The sequence below is a fragment of the Hippocampus bargibanti genome, linkage group LG17, assembly GCF_051943395.1.
Source record: "Hippocampus bargibanti isolate YZ-2025 linkage group LG17, ASM5194339v1, whole genome shotgun sequence".
Classification (NCBI taxonomy): Eukaryota; Metazoa; Chordata; class Actinopteri; order Syngnathiformes; family Syngnathidae; genus Hippocampus; species Hippocampus bargibanti.
This window is the reverse complement of record NC_142750.1, coordinates 2,676,650-2,695,369: the sequence shown is the minus strand read 5'-3', so window position 1 is coordinate 2,695,369 and position 18,720 is coordinate 2,676,650. Positions and strand designations below refer to the sequence as shown.

Here is an 18,720-nt window from a genome sequence, read left to right as displayed (position 1 = left end):
CGGTTCATAAACCGAGGTATCACTGTATAATGAAATTTGACATGCAATAAAAACCGACACGATCATTTTAAAACGGACTTGAAAACTGTGAAAAAAAAGACCTGAATGGATCACGTTACTTACTACTCCTTCCAGCTCCAAGGTGAGTTTCTTTTGGCTTTCGGCAATCTGAATCAGAACATCTCCTTAAAAGTATAGAACATTATGTAAAAAATGGTGACATTCATATTCGTTTCATATATGATAAGCTTTCATGCGTCAAACCAAATCTTTTTCTGCAATGTACCGTATTTTCCGTTGTGTAAGGCGCACCCAAAAGCCTTCATTCATTTCTTCAGAAAATGACTGCGCCTTATATGCAGGTGCGCCTTATATATGAAGTCCTATTTACCCAAAATTCAAATAGATTAAAAGCGAGCTAGCTAATAGATACCATAATAATAATAATACATTTCACACCTTTCACAACTCTCAAGGACACTTTACAGTAACAGGGTATTTTTTTTTGCGGGTGAGCAGCGGCAGCTACACGCACCAGCGTTCACTCAACCCGGAAGTAACTCAAATAGATAGAAAGCTAGCCATCAGACAAACAACAGATAGCCAGCTAGCCAATAGTTAGCTAATATATAGCGAGCCAACCAGCCAGCTAGCTAATAGATAGCTAGGTAGCTTGATAGATAGCTAAAGGATAGCTAGCCAGCTAGCTAGATAGGTGTGCCTTATACACCAGAAAATACGGTATTTAATTCAGCATTTTATTTTTGTGGGTAAGCAAAGGAAGCCAGGCACCGTCCACCATTATCCAGCATACACGGCGGCATCTTATAGTCAACATTCCTGGAAGAATGATAAAACGCCCTCACGTGTTGACTTCTGTCGTCATGGACGCACAAGGGTTCAAAGTTTGATCACATCAGGTGCTTGGATGCTCACGTGAGACCTTCTCAATAAAATAGAAAATACAATTCTTGGTTTGGCGTGCTTCCCCCCTTACCTATGGAATGTGACGACATGGTGTGGAAGGCCTGCTCGCCCATCTGCGAAAGTGCAGTGAAGTAAGCTTCACTTTTCACAGCCAGAGCTGAAAAACATGTACAATAGAGTAGATACAATACAGTAGATACAATACAGTATCTACCTACCTAGATAGCTACCTAGCTACCTAGATAGCTACCTAGCTACCTACCTAGATAGCTACCTACCTAGATAGGTACCTAGCTACCTACCTAGATAGCTACCTACCTAGATAGGTACCTAGCTACCTACCTATCTAGATAGGTACCTAACTACCTACCTACCTAGATAGCTCGCTACCTACCTACCTAGATAGCTAGCTACCCACCTAGATAGCTAGCTGCCTACCTACCTAGATAGCTAGCTACCTACCTACCTAGATAGCTACCTAGCTACCTACCTACCTAGATAGCTAGCTAGCTACCTAGACAGCTAGCTAGCTACCTACCTACCTCGATAGCTACCTACCTACCTCGATAGCTACCTACCTACCTAGCTAGCTACCTATCTAGATAGATAGCTACTTAGATAGCTAGCTACCTACCTAGATAGCTAGCTACCTACCTAGATAGCAAGCTAAATATCTAGATAGCTACCTACCTAGCTACATATCTATCTATCTACCTACCTATCTACCTAGCTAGCTACCCATCTATCTAGCTACCTACCTAACTACCTATCTAGATAGATAGCTACTTAGATAGCTAGCTACCTACCTAGATAGCTAGCTACCTACCTAGATAGCAAGCTAAATATCTAGATAGCTACCTACCTAGCTACATATCTATCTATCTACCTACCTATCTACCTAGCTAGCTACCTATCTATCTAGCTACCTACCTACCTACCTACCTATCGAGCTATCTATCCATCTATGCATTTCTTGGTGTATATGTTTTTTATATCACCAACAGACTGGCATCTAAAATGGGGCCTGGAGATGTTTTATACCCATTGTAAAGCATTCAATAAACTATCATTCTCCCCACCTTCTGTCAGAAGGGCAAGAAACATAGTTGTTTATTCTTGTTAACGTCATAATAACAACCCCGCACGCCCTGGATACGGGCCTGCGATAGCCAACACAACAGCGCTACAAAAAACCCCAACAAATATGGACTTTGGAATGAGGTTTCCTGAAACAGATGGCCGACGTTACAGTTTGTTTAGTTTACAGCACTAATAAACAAAGGTGTGTGAACAGCACACAGGAAGTGAGTGAGAAATTCAAATTTGACATCCCCCCCCCCCTTCAGCCCCTAAAATCCCCGTTTGACACCAGTTCGGGTTTGCCTCGGTCTTACCTTGGAAAGCTCGGACATAGCTGTGTCCAAGCGACACGAGTTTATGCAGGCCAGGGTTAAACTCTTCCATCAGGCTCTGTTAAAAAAAAAGAAATGCGAATGTATGACAAATAATGTAAATGTAAATGTGGATTGCAAATTTCCCTGTTATGAGACGAATAAAGGTTTTCTGATTCTGAAATAAGAACAATAAAGATCTTGATTCTGGAGTGACCATATTTTATACGGAATGACGTCAAGGTTCCAATTTTACAATTTTCTTCTCATGAGTAAACCAGGAAATGACAATTTTTTTCAACAACAATGACAAAAAGCGACCTACAGAGTAAATCCCCAAAGTTGATCGATGGAGCTGCTCACTGTTCACCGCAGACATGTTACTATCCACCCTTGTGCGACTTCGAATAAAATCCCCTTGTGAAAGCATCCAAGTCTTAACTCATCCAAGCCGCAAAGTTGAATGGAACGGACAAAGCGAGCGCAGAAGGCTGCTCAGGTTGTTGTTAATAGACTCGGTCGCGACTCGAATACCGCGCTGTAAATAATTAAACGCCGCCCAGCTATAAAATGCAACGGCGACTCCTGTAAAGCGTGACTGAGTGTTTGCTGTAACGTGCGCTGAATTAAACACCGGGAAAGATGCGAATGTGTCCATTTCCAATAAAAATAACAACAACAACAATAATAACAACAATAATAATAATAATAATAATAATAATAATAATAATAATATCAATCAATCAATGTATTGTATTGTTGCCTGTGTGGAATATGAATTAAGCACAAAATAAAACCTGACCATTTCCAGCTATCTATTAGCTAGCTTTCTATCTATTTGAGTTACTTCCGGGTTGAGTGAACGCTGGCGCGTGTGGTTGCCGCTGCTCACCCGCAGAAAAAATATCCTGTGACTGTAAAGTGTCCTTGTGAGTTTTGAAAGGCGCTTATAAGTGAAATGTATAATTAGTATTACTGTATCTATTAGCTAGCTAGCTAGCTTTCTATCTATTTGAGTTACTTCCGGGTTGAGTGAACGCTGGCGCTTGTGGTTGCCGCTGCTCACCCACAGAAAAACTGATCCTGTGTCTGTAAACTTACCTTGAGCGTTTTGAAAGGCGCTGATAAATGAAATGTATTATTATTATTATTATTATTATTATTATTATTATTATTATTATTTATTATTATTATCAGTAGTAGTAGTAGTTGTAGTGGGAGTAGTAGTAGTAGTAGTAGTAGTAGTATGTTAAATATTGCCCAAAAAAATGGATTAACACCCTTTGAGGCGGGCATGCTAACCACGTTCCCGCTAAGCTAATGACATTTTGTCGTATTTATTTATCCGTTTTAAGCGGACTAAATTTGTCATGGAAGCTGGTGTATTTTGAAGCAAACAAACAATAAATATAGCAGATTTTTCAAAATAAAAGTCTGAATTTGGATAAAGTGGCTGAGGCGTGTTTAAAAATTCAAAATTAATGAAAAATACGACCCTTTTCCCATATTCTGACACGGCGTATCCCCGCATCTCGAATAGCTCGATATAATCTATCGGCATTAGAGCAACACAGTGCTGATGAGTAATGACGCGTTCAACTCCAAAGAGGAAATGAGGAAGGAAAAACGTGGACGCTTTGATTACCCGAATTCATTATTTATGGTTTAATAAATTATAGGCGGTGGTTGTCAGACGCGGATGGCGCTGTTGGCTCGTACACTAGGTGGCATTAAAAGCTAACCGGATATACGAGAAGAATTTTAAACAGCTTGATTATAAAAAGGCTGCTTAAAATTCTTTCACCTGTCAGTCCTTTTAATTGGTGAAAAGGATGATCATTAACAATCATATCGTTTTATAGCACAATGAGAGAAAGCATAAAACAGAATCGAGTTCCACATAAAAATGAAGAAGAAATAAAATAAGGAGTAAATGTATGCACTTGTTTGCATAAGAGAACCCCCCCCCATGATTCCCTACAATGAAGATCAACAAAACAAATTGAACACAAAATTGTGATCATATGAGCTATAAACGTACATTCTAAACTGAAATGACCAACCAAAGACATACAGACTAACTTTTGGACTTTAATTAACTCATTCACTGCCAGACGATGCGCAAAAATGTGTCCACTCCAGTGCCAGGGTTTTTGTCATTGTCACTCAAATTGCAGGATCCGCAGAATATTGAGTTTTAGGACTACATAAACATTCAATGCAGAGTAAAAAACCTTCGACTGTCTTCTTTCATCAGAAAAAAAAATAGTTAATTCCTAAATTATACGAGTCTGGTGTTATCTGAGCTTGAAATGGGGGCGGCTGTACAAAATACAATACAGTACATATATATTTATAATAATAATAATAATACATTTTATTTATAAGCGCCTTTCAAATCGCTCAAGGTCACTTTGCAGTCACAGGATAAGTTTTTCTGCGTGTGAGCAGCGGCAGCCACCCGGAAGTAACTCAAATAGATAGAAAGCTAGCTAGCTAATAGATAACTAATAGATATTAGATAGCTATTAGATAACTAGCTAGATAGCTAATAGATAGCTAGCCAGCCAGCTAGACAGCTAATAGATAGCTATTAGATAGCCATTACATAGCAAGACAAACGCTAGCTAGCTAGCAAATAGCTAGCTAACTAGACAGATGAGCCAGTTAAGTGATTTTTCCCAATAAGTGGAGAGTCACAACGTCAACAGAAGGACATTATAGGACAGATATTTACACTATATAGCGCTTTAACAACCGCTGAAGCTGGAACAAAGTGCTAACATAGGAAAAAGGGGAAATGCTGCCCCCTTGTGGAAGTGGAAAACTATTACTAGATGTCCGGCTTTATCGGCACCCAAGCATGGAAAAAAAAATCCCAAATACATTCGGAAAAGGCAGCGAATGAGTTAAAAGTAACTATTTAAAGATTCCAACTTTAGTGCTGTCTACATGACGACGTTCAATCGTCATTGGTGTCATTTCAATATTCCATACAAATCGGCATTGAAAAAATATATAGTTGGTGTAAATGTCAGGCTATCGTAATCCATCCCTAATGGGGTACTTAGTCATCCCTGTTACTGTTCAAGTGTTCCAGAAAGCTATTTTCTGCTGCGGAATAAACCCCCCCCCCCCCTACCGCTTCCTCCTCCATACTGCATCTGTGCACGCAACTTGGTTTCTTCCCTCTCTGAAAATGAACATCTATTCTATGAACATTTATTCTATCGCTTATTGAAACACAATAACATACTGTATTTTGACGATGATCGAGTGCTTGTGTGTGTACATGCTCACACAAAGATTAACATGTATTAGTACTTGACTGTGTGTGTATGTGTGTGTCAGATGTAATGACTTCACTAATAGCACCAGGTCTGAATCGTGTAACACGCACAGATACTCACCACGCACTACCGGGGTCATCGTTCTTCCGTGTCCATTACTCTGGAGCTGCTCCACTGGGAACCTTGACCTTGATTTATGGCAGTGGCTGGCCGTGGATTGCATCGCTAGGCCTTCAGTAGTGCTATGTCTTAATCAATCCAGACGGGGGAAAACAAATGGTGATGTGATTTACTATAAATTCACTAGAGGGTAGCATTAGCCAGGAAATAACTGACCAACCTTTCTTAATGACGTCCATTTTTTTTCTTGAAACGTCCGTCTTGAAATCTCCGACCAAATCTATTTCTTCTGCTCCTTCAGCCATTGCGGGTTGACAAAACTGCTATTAAATCAACACAAGAATATATTTGCTTATGCAGCTTGCTACTAATACAGTATGCTAGCTCTGGCCAGTATGCTCTTGTCACTAGCGGCTAGTAATAAGAGAAATTTCCGCAAACTATGATTGGTTAGTGACTAACCAATCATAGTTTGTGAAAATTCTGACATTCACAGCACCTTCCAGCAGGCCTTGGATTTCCAACTTGAACTCTGATTGGTTCAAGCAACAGTTTCGTGGACATTGACTGTTATGCTCCAGGGCCTGCAGAACCGATTGTGAAGGCCTCCACCAGGTCAATTTCTTCATTCATTGAAGGTGCGCCAAATAATAATAATAATAATAATAATAATAATAATAATAATAATAATAATAATAATCAGAATCCATTTCATTTATAAGCGCCTTTCAAAACTCTCAAGGACACTTTACAGTCACAGGATATTTTTTCTGCAAGTGAGCAGTGTCAACCACACACGCCAGCGTTCACTCAACCCGGAAGTAACATAAAGTTAAAAAAAAAAAAAAAACTACATAACAAATAGTCCGGTGCGCCTTATATATGTAAAAAGTTTGAAAACCCACCATTTATTGGGGGTGCGCCTGATACTCAGGTGCACCTTATACACCAGAAAATACGGTAAGTACAATTTGGAACCGTTCTTAGCCTTTTTTATCTTGATAAAAATATGGATACAGGTAATGCGAAATCATCCATTGTCCGTATATACAAATTGCCCACAATCTGGTGTTGTTCTACACCGGAAAATACGGTAGGTTTGACAGTGAGCGTCAATGCTAACTCTTCATGAAAATTGTGGAGGTGAATTCTGCCTAGCAACAAGTGGCTGGGCCAAGCAGGAAGGCACTTTTGTCTTTGTTGATTTAAAATATCTCATTTGTAATTCTATTTTAATATTATTTTATGATTTGGGACGTGTTATGTTGCCTGTATGGTTAACGGTCAGTTAAAATATGTCAGATAAGAACGTTATTTTAATTGTGTTTATTATTTAGAAAAACCAAAAAACAAATATTGTACTTTCACTGGCAACGAGTTGAATGCTTCGAAAACGCTTTCATGACTTTGCCTTAATTGTTCTCTCTAAGCTGGATGATGACATGCGCGTTGCGCACATGCACGGACGGAGGAGGTGGAACAGCAACACACGATACTCGGATGCTTTCTGTGGACTCCATGATAACTCCAGTGAAGCGCTCGCAAGTCCTCGTCACATCATCTACTGCGATACAAAAAAAGTATCCTTAATTCTTTTTTTTTCGCTTCTTTTTTCTCGATCTCAAAACACATCAAGTCGTTTTTTTCATGTTGCGTTCAAGTACTCGTTCTTTTCCGGGGTGTTGTTACGATTAATTTTTTTTTAATAATCGATCGCCTTCACCGCCACCCTGAAGTTCATCGTGATCATCTTGGCCGCCGGCATGGTGGCCTTCATCGGCGCCGTCATCTGCATCATCGCGGCGGTCCACACCGGAACCACCAAGGCGGCTCGACGGCAACCGTCAGCCGACAACCGCTCGCTGATCGCGACCGGCGCCACGCAGACCCCCGCGACCAGAGGCTCGGCGGCCAGGGCTGGAACCTTGGGTGCTCTACACGGTTCAGAGGTACCCGGATTCGAGGCGCCGACCTTCCCCGGCGGGCTCGACGGCTTGGACGGAGTCACCGGACTGACCGGGCACGACCCGGCTGTCAGTCGCCTCATATGCACGCCGATCCCCGCCGGGGAGTGCAAGCCGAGAAACTTTGAGCAACAAGCGGACGACCCGTCGCTCTACGCGGGGGAAGACTGGGGCTACCTCCGCACCGCCGCGGACGAGCTCCGGCACACCGTCTCGCAGCAAAAGGAGCAAATACAAACGGACCAGCGGACCATCAGGGAGCTGACGAGCAAACTATCCGAGTGCGAGAAGGGGCTGAAGGGTCGAGGGGGAGTCGCCGACAGGCGCGGAGGCGCCGTGGGCATACGGGGAGGCGAACGCCCGGCGGAGGGGGACCAAGCCGAGCGGGTCATGGTGCGAGACAGCCCCGCGTCTGCTCACGACCACCACGCGCTCACGCTCCGGGCAGTGGATGAGCTGGAGGAGGCCATCAGTCAGCTCAAAGACCGCATAGAGAGACTTGAGGTATGTGCGGGCGGAGGGGGGGTCTAGTGGGGTAACAAATCAGCCCCTATGCACACAGCTCAACTCTACTGCAGAGGCGTTATGAATCCCACTTGTTTTTTTTTTTATCCCAGAGCGCTTGCATGGCATGATTTTTAAAGACAAAGGAGGGAGTTCTCGATCAAAACTGTTGAGAAAGACAATTGCTTGAGAATTTATATTTCATAACGTCTAAATCAGGGGTAGGCAACCTATGGCTCGCGAGCCATATATGGCTCTTTTGATGATTGCATCTGGCTCGCAGATCATACAAAATACATATTCTCGGTTTTTCACTTTTCATTTCCTGTTTGGGCTGCAGTTGGCGGAAAGCGCAATTTTGATTGGATGATACTACCTTAGTCGGCCGTTGATGTTCAATGAGCAATTGTGATTGGATGGTAGCCGTTGATGCCCAGGTAAACGCCCCTTTTTAAATAAGCCCGCACAGTAAAAAAAAAGTGACGAGTATCGTACACTTCAGGTTGAACGATGTGCAAAAATGTGTCGACTCCACCAGTGCCAGGGTTTTTGTCATTGTTGTCACTCGAATTCCAGGACCCACAGACTCTTTGACTTTTAGGACTACAGAAACCACAGGTGTGCATGTCAAGGCCCGGGGGCCAAATCCGGCCCGTCACATCATTTTTTTTTTGGCCCGCGAAAGCAAATTAAACATGTGAAATTCCATGATGCTTGCTAAAATCCTAACCAAAAGTTCATATTTTTGGATGTAAATCACAATAACAGTCATTATTCTTGACTTCAGATTTGAAAACTAGTTATTTATTAATTTGTCGTGCGCTCTGTATGTAAGATGTGGATGAGGTTCAACATTCTAATGGCTTCCCCAAATTCATAACGGCCCTCGAGAGGAAACTATAACTAAACCTTAGACTGTTCTTTCATCGGAAAAAAAGAGTTAATTCCTAAATTATATGGGTCTGGAGTTATATGAGCTCGAAATGTGGGTGCTTGTCCAAAATACACTGCAATACATACATATTGGTTTATGTAGCGGTTTAACAACAGCTGAAGGTAGAATAAAGTGCTAACATGGAAACAAATGAAATGCTGCCCCCTTGTGGAAAAGAAAAAAAAAAAAAAAACATAAGAGGCCATAGCCAGCGCTTTTTCGACACCCAAGAATGAAAAAAACAAAACCAGAACGAATTCGGGAATGGCGCTCGACGTCATATTTTCAATTCCTGAATACATTTGTGAATGGCAGTGAATGAGTTAACTATATCATTTCAAGCTCAGATAACTCCAGACCGGTATAACTTAGGAATTAACAATTTTTATTCCCAATGAAAGAAGAGAGTCTAAGATTTCTTACGCTGCATTGAACGTTTATGTAGTCCTAAAACTAAATATTCTGTACATCCTGGAATTCGAGTGACAGTGACAAAAACCCTGGCAATGGAGTGGACAGATTTTTTTTTTGCACATCGTCTGGCAGTGAATGAGTTAACAATTATAAATGTAGCAAAAAAGAACATTAATGCATTTGAAAATGGGTTAAAAAATGGCCTAATCCTTCATCCCTTTTTTAACGGAGATCATAAAGGCTACTCGATATTTAGCGATACGTGGAATCACCCCGTAGTAATCCTTCCTAATGTTTTTGACAGCAACACACTATTTGGCAACGGTGTTTCTGTAACGCCGCTATGCCAAGAAAGCAGATTGCAATTTAATTTAGCAAAAAAAGAGGGATGAAAGGAAAGCCTGAGAGGATGGAGAGATAAAAAGTGGGTGAGTGAGGCGGATAGATGGAAGGAGCGGTGCGAGAACACCGCCATCAGCTAAAGGGAAAAGGAGGTAAGAGGAGGGGGAGAAGCGTAACATGAAACGTCCCCTCTCATCTGACCAGATTCCGAAGATGTATCGCCTCCGTTTTGGCGAAAGCAATGTCATCCATAATGGATGAGTTGCCAGGTTGTACGCTACAGATCCTCTCCTGCAATTCAACGCCTTCCTTTTTAATGACGGGATACCAAACAGTTGTTTCATATGATGCCGCGCTAACCTAAATAGCGGGCTAGTTATTAGCTATATAGTGATATAGCTGGCTGGATAGCTATCTAGATAGCTAGTTATTAGCTATCTGTTGGCTAGCTAGCTGGCTCTCTATCTATTTGAGTGGCTGGCTATCGAGCTGGGTAGTTATTAGCTATCTGTTGGCTAGCTAGCTGGCTTTCTATCTATTTGAGTGGCTGGATATCGAGCTGGGTAGTTATTAGCTATATAGTGATATAGCTGGCTATCTAGCTAGCTAGTTATTAGGCGTCTGTTGGCTGGCTTTCTATCTATTTGAGTGGCTAGCTATCTAGCTGGCTAGTTATGAGCTATCTGATGGCTGACTAGCTGGCTTTCTATCTATTTGAGCGGCTAGCTATCTAGCTGGCTAGTTATTAGCTATCTGATAGCTGGCTGGCTAGATTGCTTTCTATCTATTTGAGTGGCTGGCTATCGAGCTGGGTAGTTAATAGCTATATAGTGATATAGCTGGCTAGCTATCTAGATAGCTAGTTATTAGCTATCTGATGGCTGGCTAGCTGGCTTTCTATCTATTTGAGTGGCTGGCTATGTAGCGGGCTAGTTATTAGCTATCTGTTGGCTAGCTAGTTTGCTTTCTATCTATTTGAGTGGCTGGCTATCGAGCTGCGTAGTTATTAGCTATGTAGTGATATAGCTGGCTGGCTGGCTATCTAGCTAGCTACTTATTAGCTATCTGTTGGCTGTCTAGCTGGCTTTCTATCCATTTGAGTGGCTAGCTATCTAGCTGGCTAGTTATTATCTGTTGGCTAGCTAGCTGGCTTTCTATGTATTTGAGTTACTTCCGAGTTGAGCGAACGCTGGCGCGTGTGGCTGCCGCTGCTAACCCACAGAAAAACGTATCCTATGACTGTAAAGCGACCTTGAGAGTTTTGAAAGGCGCTTAAAAATAAAATGTATTATTATTATAATAAAGTGGTGACATTTTCACAAGTGATTCTCACCCCTTTTTTGAAATAGTCCCGACGGAATCATTTCTTATCATGCTGCATTGTTTTCTTGAGGCACCATCACCTGTGCGTTGCACTCAACAGCCTAGTCACGTTTCCATCTGTGGCTGTTCGCTTGAGCAGCGCGCGCGCCGTGTTGTTTACACCAGATTGTGGCCAATTTGGATTGACGGACTATGGATTATTTCGCATTACCCACATCCGTATTTTTATCAGGGTAATTGCTCCTGCTGAGTACAGATTCATGGAGCACAAAAAAGGCAAAGAACTGTACCAAATTGTACTTAATGTATTTTCCAGTGTATAACGTGTACCGGAGTATAAGGCGCACCCACAATGAATTATGTATTTTATTTTTTTTCCATATCTAAGGCGCACCAAACTATAAGGCCTGCACGCGCCATAACTCAAAAAGATAGCTAGCTATTAGCTAGCTAGCTAATAGATAGTTCGACAGCGAATAGATAGCGATCTAGATAGCTAATATGTTTCCTGACTCAAATAGCGAGCTAGCTAGCTATATAGCTAATAGCTAGCCAGCTAGCTAGATAGATAGCTAATAGATAGCGAAATTTGGCGAGCTCTAATTGACCTGCTCAGTTTTTGGCGGGATTTTATGATCACGTTGCTTATCTTAACCTGCACACGTTTTCAAGAGACTTATTGACGTTTGTTCAAAATTTTGGCGACAAATGCGGCCATTTTATTTTGACCTGCGCATCTTTGTGTGGTATTACGGTACTCGTATCAAACCAAAACAAAATTTAGGAATGAATTCTAATAATACTAATACTATTACTACTACTACTACTACTACTACTATAATAATAATAATACATTTCATTTATCAGCACCTTTCAAAACATTGATTCCGTTCCCAAACATTATGTAAGAAGCGGCGCCTGTGGAATTGCTGTGAGGGAACACACTGTGCTGTGATGCACAATTCACATGAGCCTTTTTATTTTTTTTTATTTTTTTTTTCCATGACCAGGCACGTATAGAAAAGTCACTTCTAGCCCAAAGTAAGCTCGGATCGGTTCCATGCAGCTCATCCGTAACACTAATGAGGATAAGCAGTATAGAAAATAAATATGAATATTGTAACTCATTCACTGCCAGGCATGTGCTAAAATGTAGCCACTCCACTGGCAGGGTTTTTGTCATTATCACTTGAATTCCAGGATCAACAGAATATTGAGTTTTAGGACTACATAAACATACAAAGAAGCGTTAGAAACCTTAGACTCTCTTCTTTGATCAGAAAAAAAAGAGTTAATTCCTAAGTTACATGGGTCTGGAGTTATATGAACTTGAAATGAGGGCGGCTGTCCAAAATACAATGCAATACATACATATTCGTTTATATCGTGCTGGAACAAAGCGGTAACATGGAAAAAAGTGAAACACTGCCTCCTTGTGGAAAGGAAAAAAAAACATAGCCAGAGGCCATGGCCAGCGCTGCATCGGCACTCAAGCATGAAAAAAAAACCTGAACACATTTGGGAATGGCGCTTTGCGTCATACTTTAAATTCCCAAATACATTCGTGAAAGGCAGTAAATGAGAAGAAAGATCGGACAGTTCCGAATATGTCAGAAAAATAGCAAATAATATTGCAATTTTATGAGGTTATTATAGATGCTTTGCCATCCTTCGCCAATAAAGTTATTTCCTGGCTAACGGGACCCTCTAGTAAATCACACCACACTTTATTTACAGTCGCAGCTGTGGATGGATTCAGACATAGATAGCACTACTGAAGGCCCAGTGGTGATATGCGCAGCCCGCCAGTGTATTTACACTAACCTGACACACTTCATGTGACAACGCCAACCATGGTAAAGCGTACCTTTGTTTTTCTCCTCCGCAGGCCGACATTAATCTGTTTCCTCACAGCCAGACGGACATCAACACCTCCGCGGTTGTGCACGACGGCGGCAAATCCTTCGACCCGGAAAGTCCACTCCGGCGCAACAAAGGTGCGGAAAGATCCTGGAAGATGGACGACTTGGAAGGGGAACTTGAAAGGAAGGTTGAACTGTTGGAGAAAGAGAGAAAAGCCTTAAGGCTGGAAACTGAAAGACAGCGACAGGAAATGGACCGGGGAATCAATAAGCTGCACGATCGACTCTCGGGACTGGAGGAAGGTAAATATAAACAGTGGGCGGGTAAAAAAAAAAAAAGTACATTGATACCTTGGCTTACGAACGCCTTGGCTAACGAACTAGAGAGAGTGAGAAGCTGGATAGAAAACAGTGAATTTTGGACTCGTTTCAACTTTATTGATAGTTCAAAGGCAGAGTGTAGACTGCAAGGTTAAAATATCCCATCAATCAGGCGCCACAAATAACCCCACAACCATCTGTACACTTGATTGAATTGTATTTATTATTATAATATCGATGCTTGTCTGTGACTGTAAAGTGTCCATGAGGGCTTTGAAAGGGGCTTGAAATGAAATGTCTAATTATTATATTGATGCAAAAAGCTATCAACCCAGCTAAACAGAACACAATTGATGAGGAACTAGGTAAAATTATCCCAGAGAAAGCACGGCAACTTCACTCAGATATCGTCAAGATATCCAAAATATCGGCAACCTGGAAGTTCGTCATCCATTGACGATTTCAAGGCTAGCCACGGATGGTTCGAGAACTTTAAGCGTCGTACAGGGATTCATAGTGTAATTCGTCATGGTGAGGCAGCCAGTTCTGACAATAAAAGTGCCAAAGCTTACAAAGAATCATTCCTCAAGATGGTGGAAGAAGAACGTTACGTTCCTCATCAAGTGTTTAATGCTGATGAAACCGGCCAATCCCTTCCATCAAGCCATCGACCATCAAAAAGGTAAATAAAACAACTTTATTATACAGTACAGTTTATTTCTTTAATTACAATACCATAGCACATTTATTATACATAAAATAAGGTATATTTTGGGTACTTTTAAGGCTTAGAAAATTAGAAAGTAGAAAATTATGTTTTATGGCGACCTGGGAACGGATTATTCTCATTTTAATGGTTTCCTATGGGTAATGAATGTTTGGGATACACACTTTTCACCTTATACACTGTCTGGGAATCAATTAAGTTCATAAGCCAAGGTATCACTGTAGTTATTACAGATCGCATTTGGTTGCATGTGTGATCCTTTCGCTAACGTTATCCTTTTCGCTACTTTGCGTCCTTGAGATCCTTGATTATTATCAATGAATCTTTTTTTCCGTTTTAGCTAATTCCTTTCCACAAGGCTACAGACTTTCTTTTCCATCCCGTACAAACTACATGTACGCTATGGTGAAACACTCCATCCCAACGTTATGGGCCTTCACCTTTTGCCTTTGGCTACGGCCCGTAGGAGGGATCATCGGAACGGCCGTCTCTTACGCCGTTCCGGAGCAAGCCAATGAACTGGCGCTGCTCCAAGGATCGCATTCGCCCACTGAGCTGCTCATCAATGACAAGGTAGAGAATCGATCAGGAAGTAGCGTTTAGTTTTTCAATAAAACCGGGCCACGTGTTCAAATGCGACATTTTCGGGAGATAAAAATGAGGCGAGAAATTAGTCGATTCAAACTTGAGAGGTCATTGATCTGTAGAATTCTTTGGTAAGAAACAAAAAAAAACACAGGGTCGAAGTATCCAATGAGAAACAAGCTTTCTAGCTGAGTACTATTGCTATGAACTCATTCACTGCCAGACAATGTGCAAAAAAACTCCAGTACCAGGGTTTTTGTCATTGTCACTCAAATTCCAGGACCCACAGAATATTGAGTTTTAGGACTACATACTCATTCTATTTTCGTAAAACAGCAAAAACCCTTCACTAAATCGCCTTGGTGGGGTGAGGTTCAATTTGGATCGTTCCTACAACCGACTTGTTAGGCAAGATAGGTCTAGTGATGCTGGACAAAAGGCAAATGCTGCCACCTTGTGGAAGGGAGGAATATTGCTAGAGGTCTGGCCTGCGCTTTATCGGCACCCCTTGCAAAAAACAAAACAAAAACAAAGACATTCGAAAATGGCGCTCCATGTCATGCTTTTCAATTCCCGAATATATTCGGGAATGGCAGTGAATAAGTTAAGGCAATGAAAATCGATTTTATTTATTATTAGAACTTGATGAACAATTTATGCAAAAAAAAAATGGCTCTGAAAAAAAGTCAAAGTCAGTAATCAACTAAGGACGTACATCAAAATCAAAAATCAAATGTGCTCCCATTTTTTCCCCGCTAGGTGGCCCGGCTCCCTCTGAATCTTTCCCGGGGCAACTGGCAACACATTTGTGTGAGTTGGAGCAACAAAGGAGGCGACTGGCAGGCTTACCGGGGCGGAAAGTTGAGGGGGGAGGGCCACGGCCTGGCAGCCGGTCATCAAATTAGACCCGGAGGACTGCTCATCCTCGGTCAAGAGCAGGTAATGATAAGTTTGTAAAGGTGTTTAACTCATTCACTGCCATACGATGTGAAAAAATTGTGTCCACTCCAATGCCAGGGTTTTTGTCATTGTCACTCGAATTCCAGGAGCCACAATATATTGACTTTTAGGACTACATAAACATTCAATGCAGCGTAAAAAAAATCTGAGACTATCTTCTTTCATCAGAAAAAAAAAGAGTTAATTCCTAAGTTATATGGGGCTGGAGTTATCCGAGTTTGAAATGGGGGCGGCTGTACAAAATACAATACAGTACATATTGTAAATATGGATTTACAGTATACAGCGCTTTCACAACCTCTGAAGCTGGAACAAAGGGAAATTCTGCCCCATTGTGGAAGCGGAAATACATGACCAGAGGTCTGGCCAGCGCTTTATCGGCACCCAAGTATGAAAAAAAATTAATAATAATTCTTGAATAAATTCGGCAATGGCGACGAATGAGTTAAAAGCAACTACAGTAAAGTCTCGTTATATCGATATTCAAGGGAGTCCGAAAAAATATCGATATAACCGGTACTATCGATATATCCGACCCTGTTTGCATGTAATTTTCTCCGTGCATGCATAGAAATAGTATCAATATAACCGGGACTATCGATATATCCGATATCGATATAACGAGACTTTACTGTATAAGGATTCTAACGGCGTATTGAATGTTTATGTCAGGGGTGTTTAAATACAGTAAAGTCTCGTTATATCGATATTCTCGGGAGTCCGAAAAAATATCGATATAACCGGGACTATCGATATATCCAACCCTGCGTGCATGTAATTTTCTCCTTGCGTTCATAGAAATAGTATCGTAATAAGCGGTAGTATCGATATAACCGATATCGACTTTACTGTACTTCTTCTTTCCTTTATTATTCGTATTTGTATTATTATTATTAGTATTTGTATTATTATTATTATTAGTATTTGTATTATTAGTTGTATTATTTGTATTTGTATTAGTGTTATTATTATTATTATTATTATTATTATTAAAAGCACCCCTTTTTGGCACCCTAGGATTCCCTGGGTGGAGGCTTTGATTCAACTCAAGCTTTCGTCGGAGAGTTGTCCCAGATGGGTGTTTGGGACCGAGTCCTGTCCGCCGACCAGGTGGCCATTTTGGCCCAGTGCGGAACGCTGACCCGGGGCAACGTGGCTCCATGGACGGAGCGCGCCGTGGAGGTTTATGGTGGAGCCACCAAATACTCCGGGGAGCCTTGTAGTAAACACAGCCGGATCTCCAAGTGACAGATGGAGCGTTTGAGGAAAAGGAAGTTGGAACGAAGGGGGGGGGGGGGGTGGATGGAAAGTTTTAAGCCTTTTTAAAAACCATCAAGTTCGTATTCCATCTGCGCTCGTTAACGTTGGTACTAAAAATCTCGTTGAAACAACTCTCGGTGGCAGGGATATTATATCTAGCCAACTAGATAGCTAGCCAGCTAGATAGCTAGACAGTGAATATATAGCCATCTAGATCGCCAGATAGCTAATAGATAGAAAATAGATAGTAAAAATGCATGTGTCCACTCCAGTGCCAGGGTTTTTGTCATTTTTCACTCAAATTCCAGGACCAACACAATATTGAGTTTTAGGACTACATACACATTCAATGGCGCGTAAGAAACCTTAGACTCTCTTCTTTCATCAGGAGGAAAAAAAAGAGTTAATTCCTAAATTACATGGGTCTGGAGTTATCTGAGCTTGAAATGGGGGCAGCTGTATAAAATACAATACATATTGGTTTATATAGCGCTTTAGCTGGAACAAAGCGGCTAACATGGATAAAAGGGAAATGCTGCCTTCTTGTGGAACGGAAAAACATTGCCAGAGGTCTGGCCAGCGCTTTATACGCGTTATATGTGTTATTTAAAAAAAAAAACATTTTTTTTTTTCAATTTCATGATGCAAACCAGCAATTGGAATTCAACTTGTAGAACGTTGGCCCACAACGGAGCCCTTTGAACGGGGGATAAGAGTTCTCAAGAGATGTTGTCAATCAAGGCGCCATGTTGCAAAAGGATGGGGCGGAATATCAACAAGCTGATGGCGGCAAGGTGATGATGAAAGACAAAGTAAAGCAACGAGTAGAAAGTACAAAATCTATATATATTTTTTCCTCTGTCTGAGTTATGTGTTATATGAAACATTTCCACCTGCATGTTCTATTCATACTTTCAATGTCTTGTAGGTGCAACCTGCACAACTTCACAAATAAGGACAGTGCCTATTGCGTCATCGACGCGTTAGATTGATGAACGAGATGATGAAGTTGACAAAAAAAAAACGACTCTCACTTTACTGTTACGTGAGGCACACACATTTTTTGTTTGTTTTTAGGACATTTTCTTTGTCTACTCTCTCTCTACTGTTATGTCATGGACACACATTTTTATTGTTTTTACGACATTATGGGGATGTTTTCTTCGTCTACTCTCTCTACTGTTATGTAATGCACACATAATTCTTGTTTTTATGACATTATGGGGACATTTTTTCTTTGTCTTATCTCTTTAGTGTCACGTCATGCACACACATTTTTATTGTTTTTATGACATTATGGGGACGTTTTCTTCGTCTACTCTCTCTGCTGTTACGTCATGCACAACAATTGACTTGTTTTTATGACATTACGGGGACATTCTTCCTTGTCTATTCTCGACTGTTATGTCATGCACACACATGTTCTTGTTTTAAGGACATTATGGGGACACTTCCTTTATTTTTTTTGCTGTTATGTCATGCACACATGTCTTACTGTTGTCGCGCACACACATTTTCTTGTTTTTAGGACATTATGGGGACATTTTCTTTGTCTATTCTCTACTGTTATGTCATGCACACACATGTTCTTGTTTTAAGGACATTATGGGGACACTTCCTTTATTCTTTTTGCTGTCATGTCATGCACACATGTTCTTGTTTTTAGGACATTATGGGGACATGGTTCTTTGCCTACTCTCTACTGTTATGTTATGCACATGCATTTTCTTGTTTTTAGGACATTACAGGGACATTGTTCTTGGTTGCCAATTAAAAAGTCCATTTTTATATTTCCA

The 18,720-nt window shown here is 41.1% G+C and overlaps 2 protein-coding genes across 5 annotated transcripts in view; one reads left to right on the top strand and one right to left on the bottom strand.

The window, feature by feature from the left end:
• The window catches only part of baiap2l2a (BAR/IMD domain containing adaptor protein 2 like 2a), a 24,899-nt gene extending 11,683 nt beyond the window's left edge, over nucleotides 1-13,216 (bottom strand). Inside the window, exons 1-6 of one of the 4 annotated variants that reach the window (XM_089019460.1) lie at nucleotides 13,077-13,216; nucleotides 5,949-6,051; nucleotides 5,729-5,856; nucleotides 2,322-2,397; nucleotides 998-1,084; nucleotides 124-185 (exon numbers count right to left, since the gene is read on the bottom strand). In XM_089019460.1, the coding sequence (XP_088875586.1) occupies nucleotides 124-185; nucleotides 998-1,084; nucleotides 2,322-2,391 (219 nt within the window). In that variant the 5' untranslated portion in view covers nucleotides 2,392-2,397; nucleotides 5,729-5,856; nucleotides 5,949-6,051; nucleotides 13,077-13,216. Of the gene's footprint in view, nucleotides 1-123; nucleotides 186-997; nucleotides 1,085-2,321; nucleotides 2,398-2,643; nucleotides 2,819-5,728; nucleotides 5,857-5,948; nucleotides 6,052-13,076 lie in introns of those variants that run through there. The other 3 variants (XM_089019461.1, XM_089019462.1, XM_089019459.1) reach the window with 3 other exon arrangements.
• On the top strand, nucleotides 6,977-18,720 carry nptxra (neuronal pentraxin receptor a). Its single transcript, XM_089019457.1, has 5 exons — nucleotides 6,977-8,196; nucleotides 13,098-13,374; nucleotides 14,460-14,692; nucleotides 15,464-15,643; nucleotides 16,682-18,720. Exons 1-5 carry the CDS (start codon nucleotides 7,492-7,494, stop codon nucleotides 16,910-16,912), a joined length of 1,626 nt encoding a protein of 541 aa, XP_088875583.1. The 5' UTR covers nucleotides 6,977-7,491; the 3' UTR covers nucleotides 16,913-18,720.

Bases quoted from the DNA above. Each gene is read 5' to 3' on its own strand.
- nptxra (XM_089019457.1), top strand. From the start codon at position 7,492: ATGGTGGCCTTCATCGGCGCCGTCATCTGCATCATCGCGGCGGTCCAC. The intron at 14,693-15,463 runs GTAGAGAATCGA...TTTCCCCGCTAG, and splicing joins AGCTGCTCATCAATGACAAG to GTGGCCCGGCTCCCTCTGAA. The intron at 15,644-16,681 runs GTAATGATAAGT...TTGGCACCCTAG, and splicing joins TCATCCTCGGTCAAGAGCAG to GATTCCCTGGGTGGAGGCTT.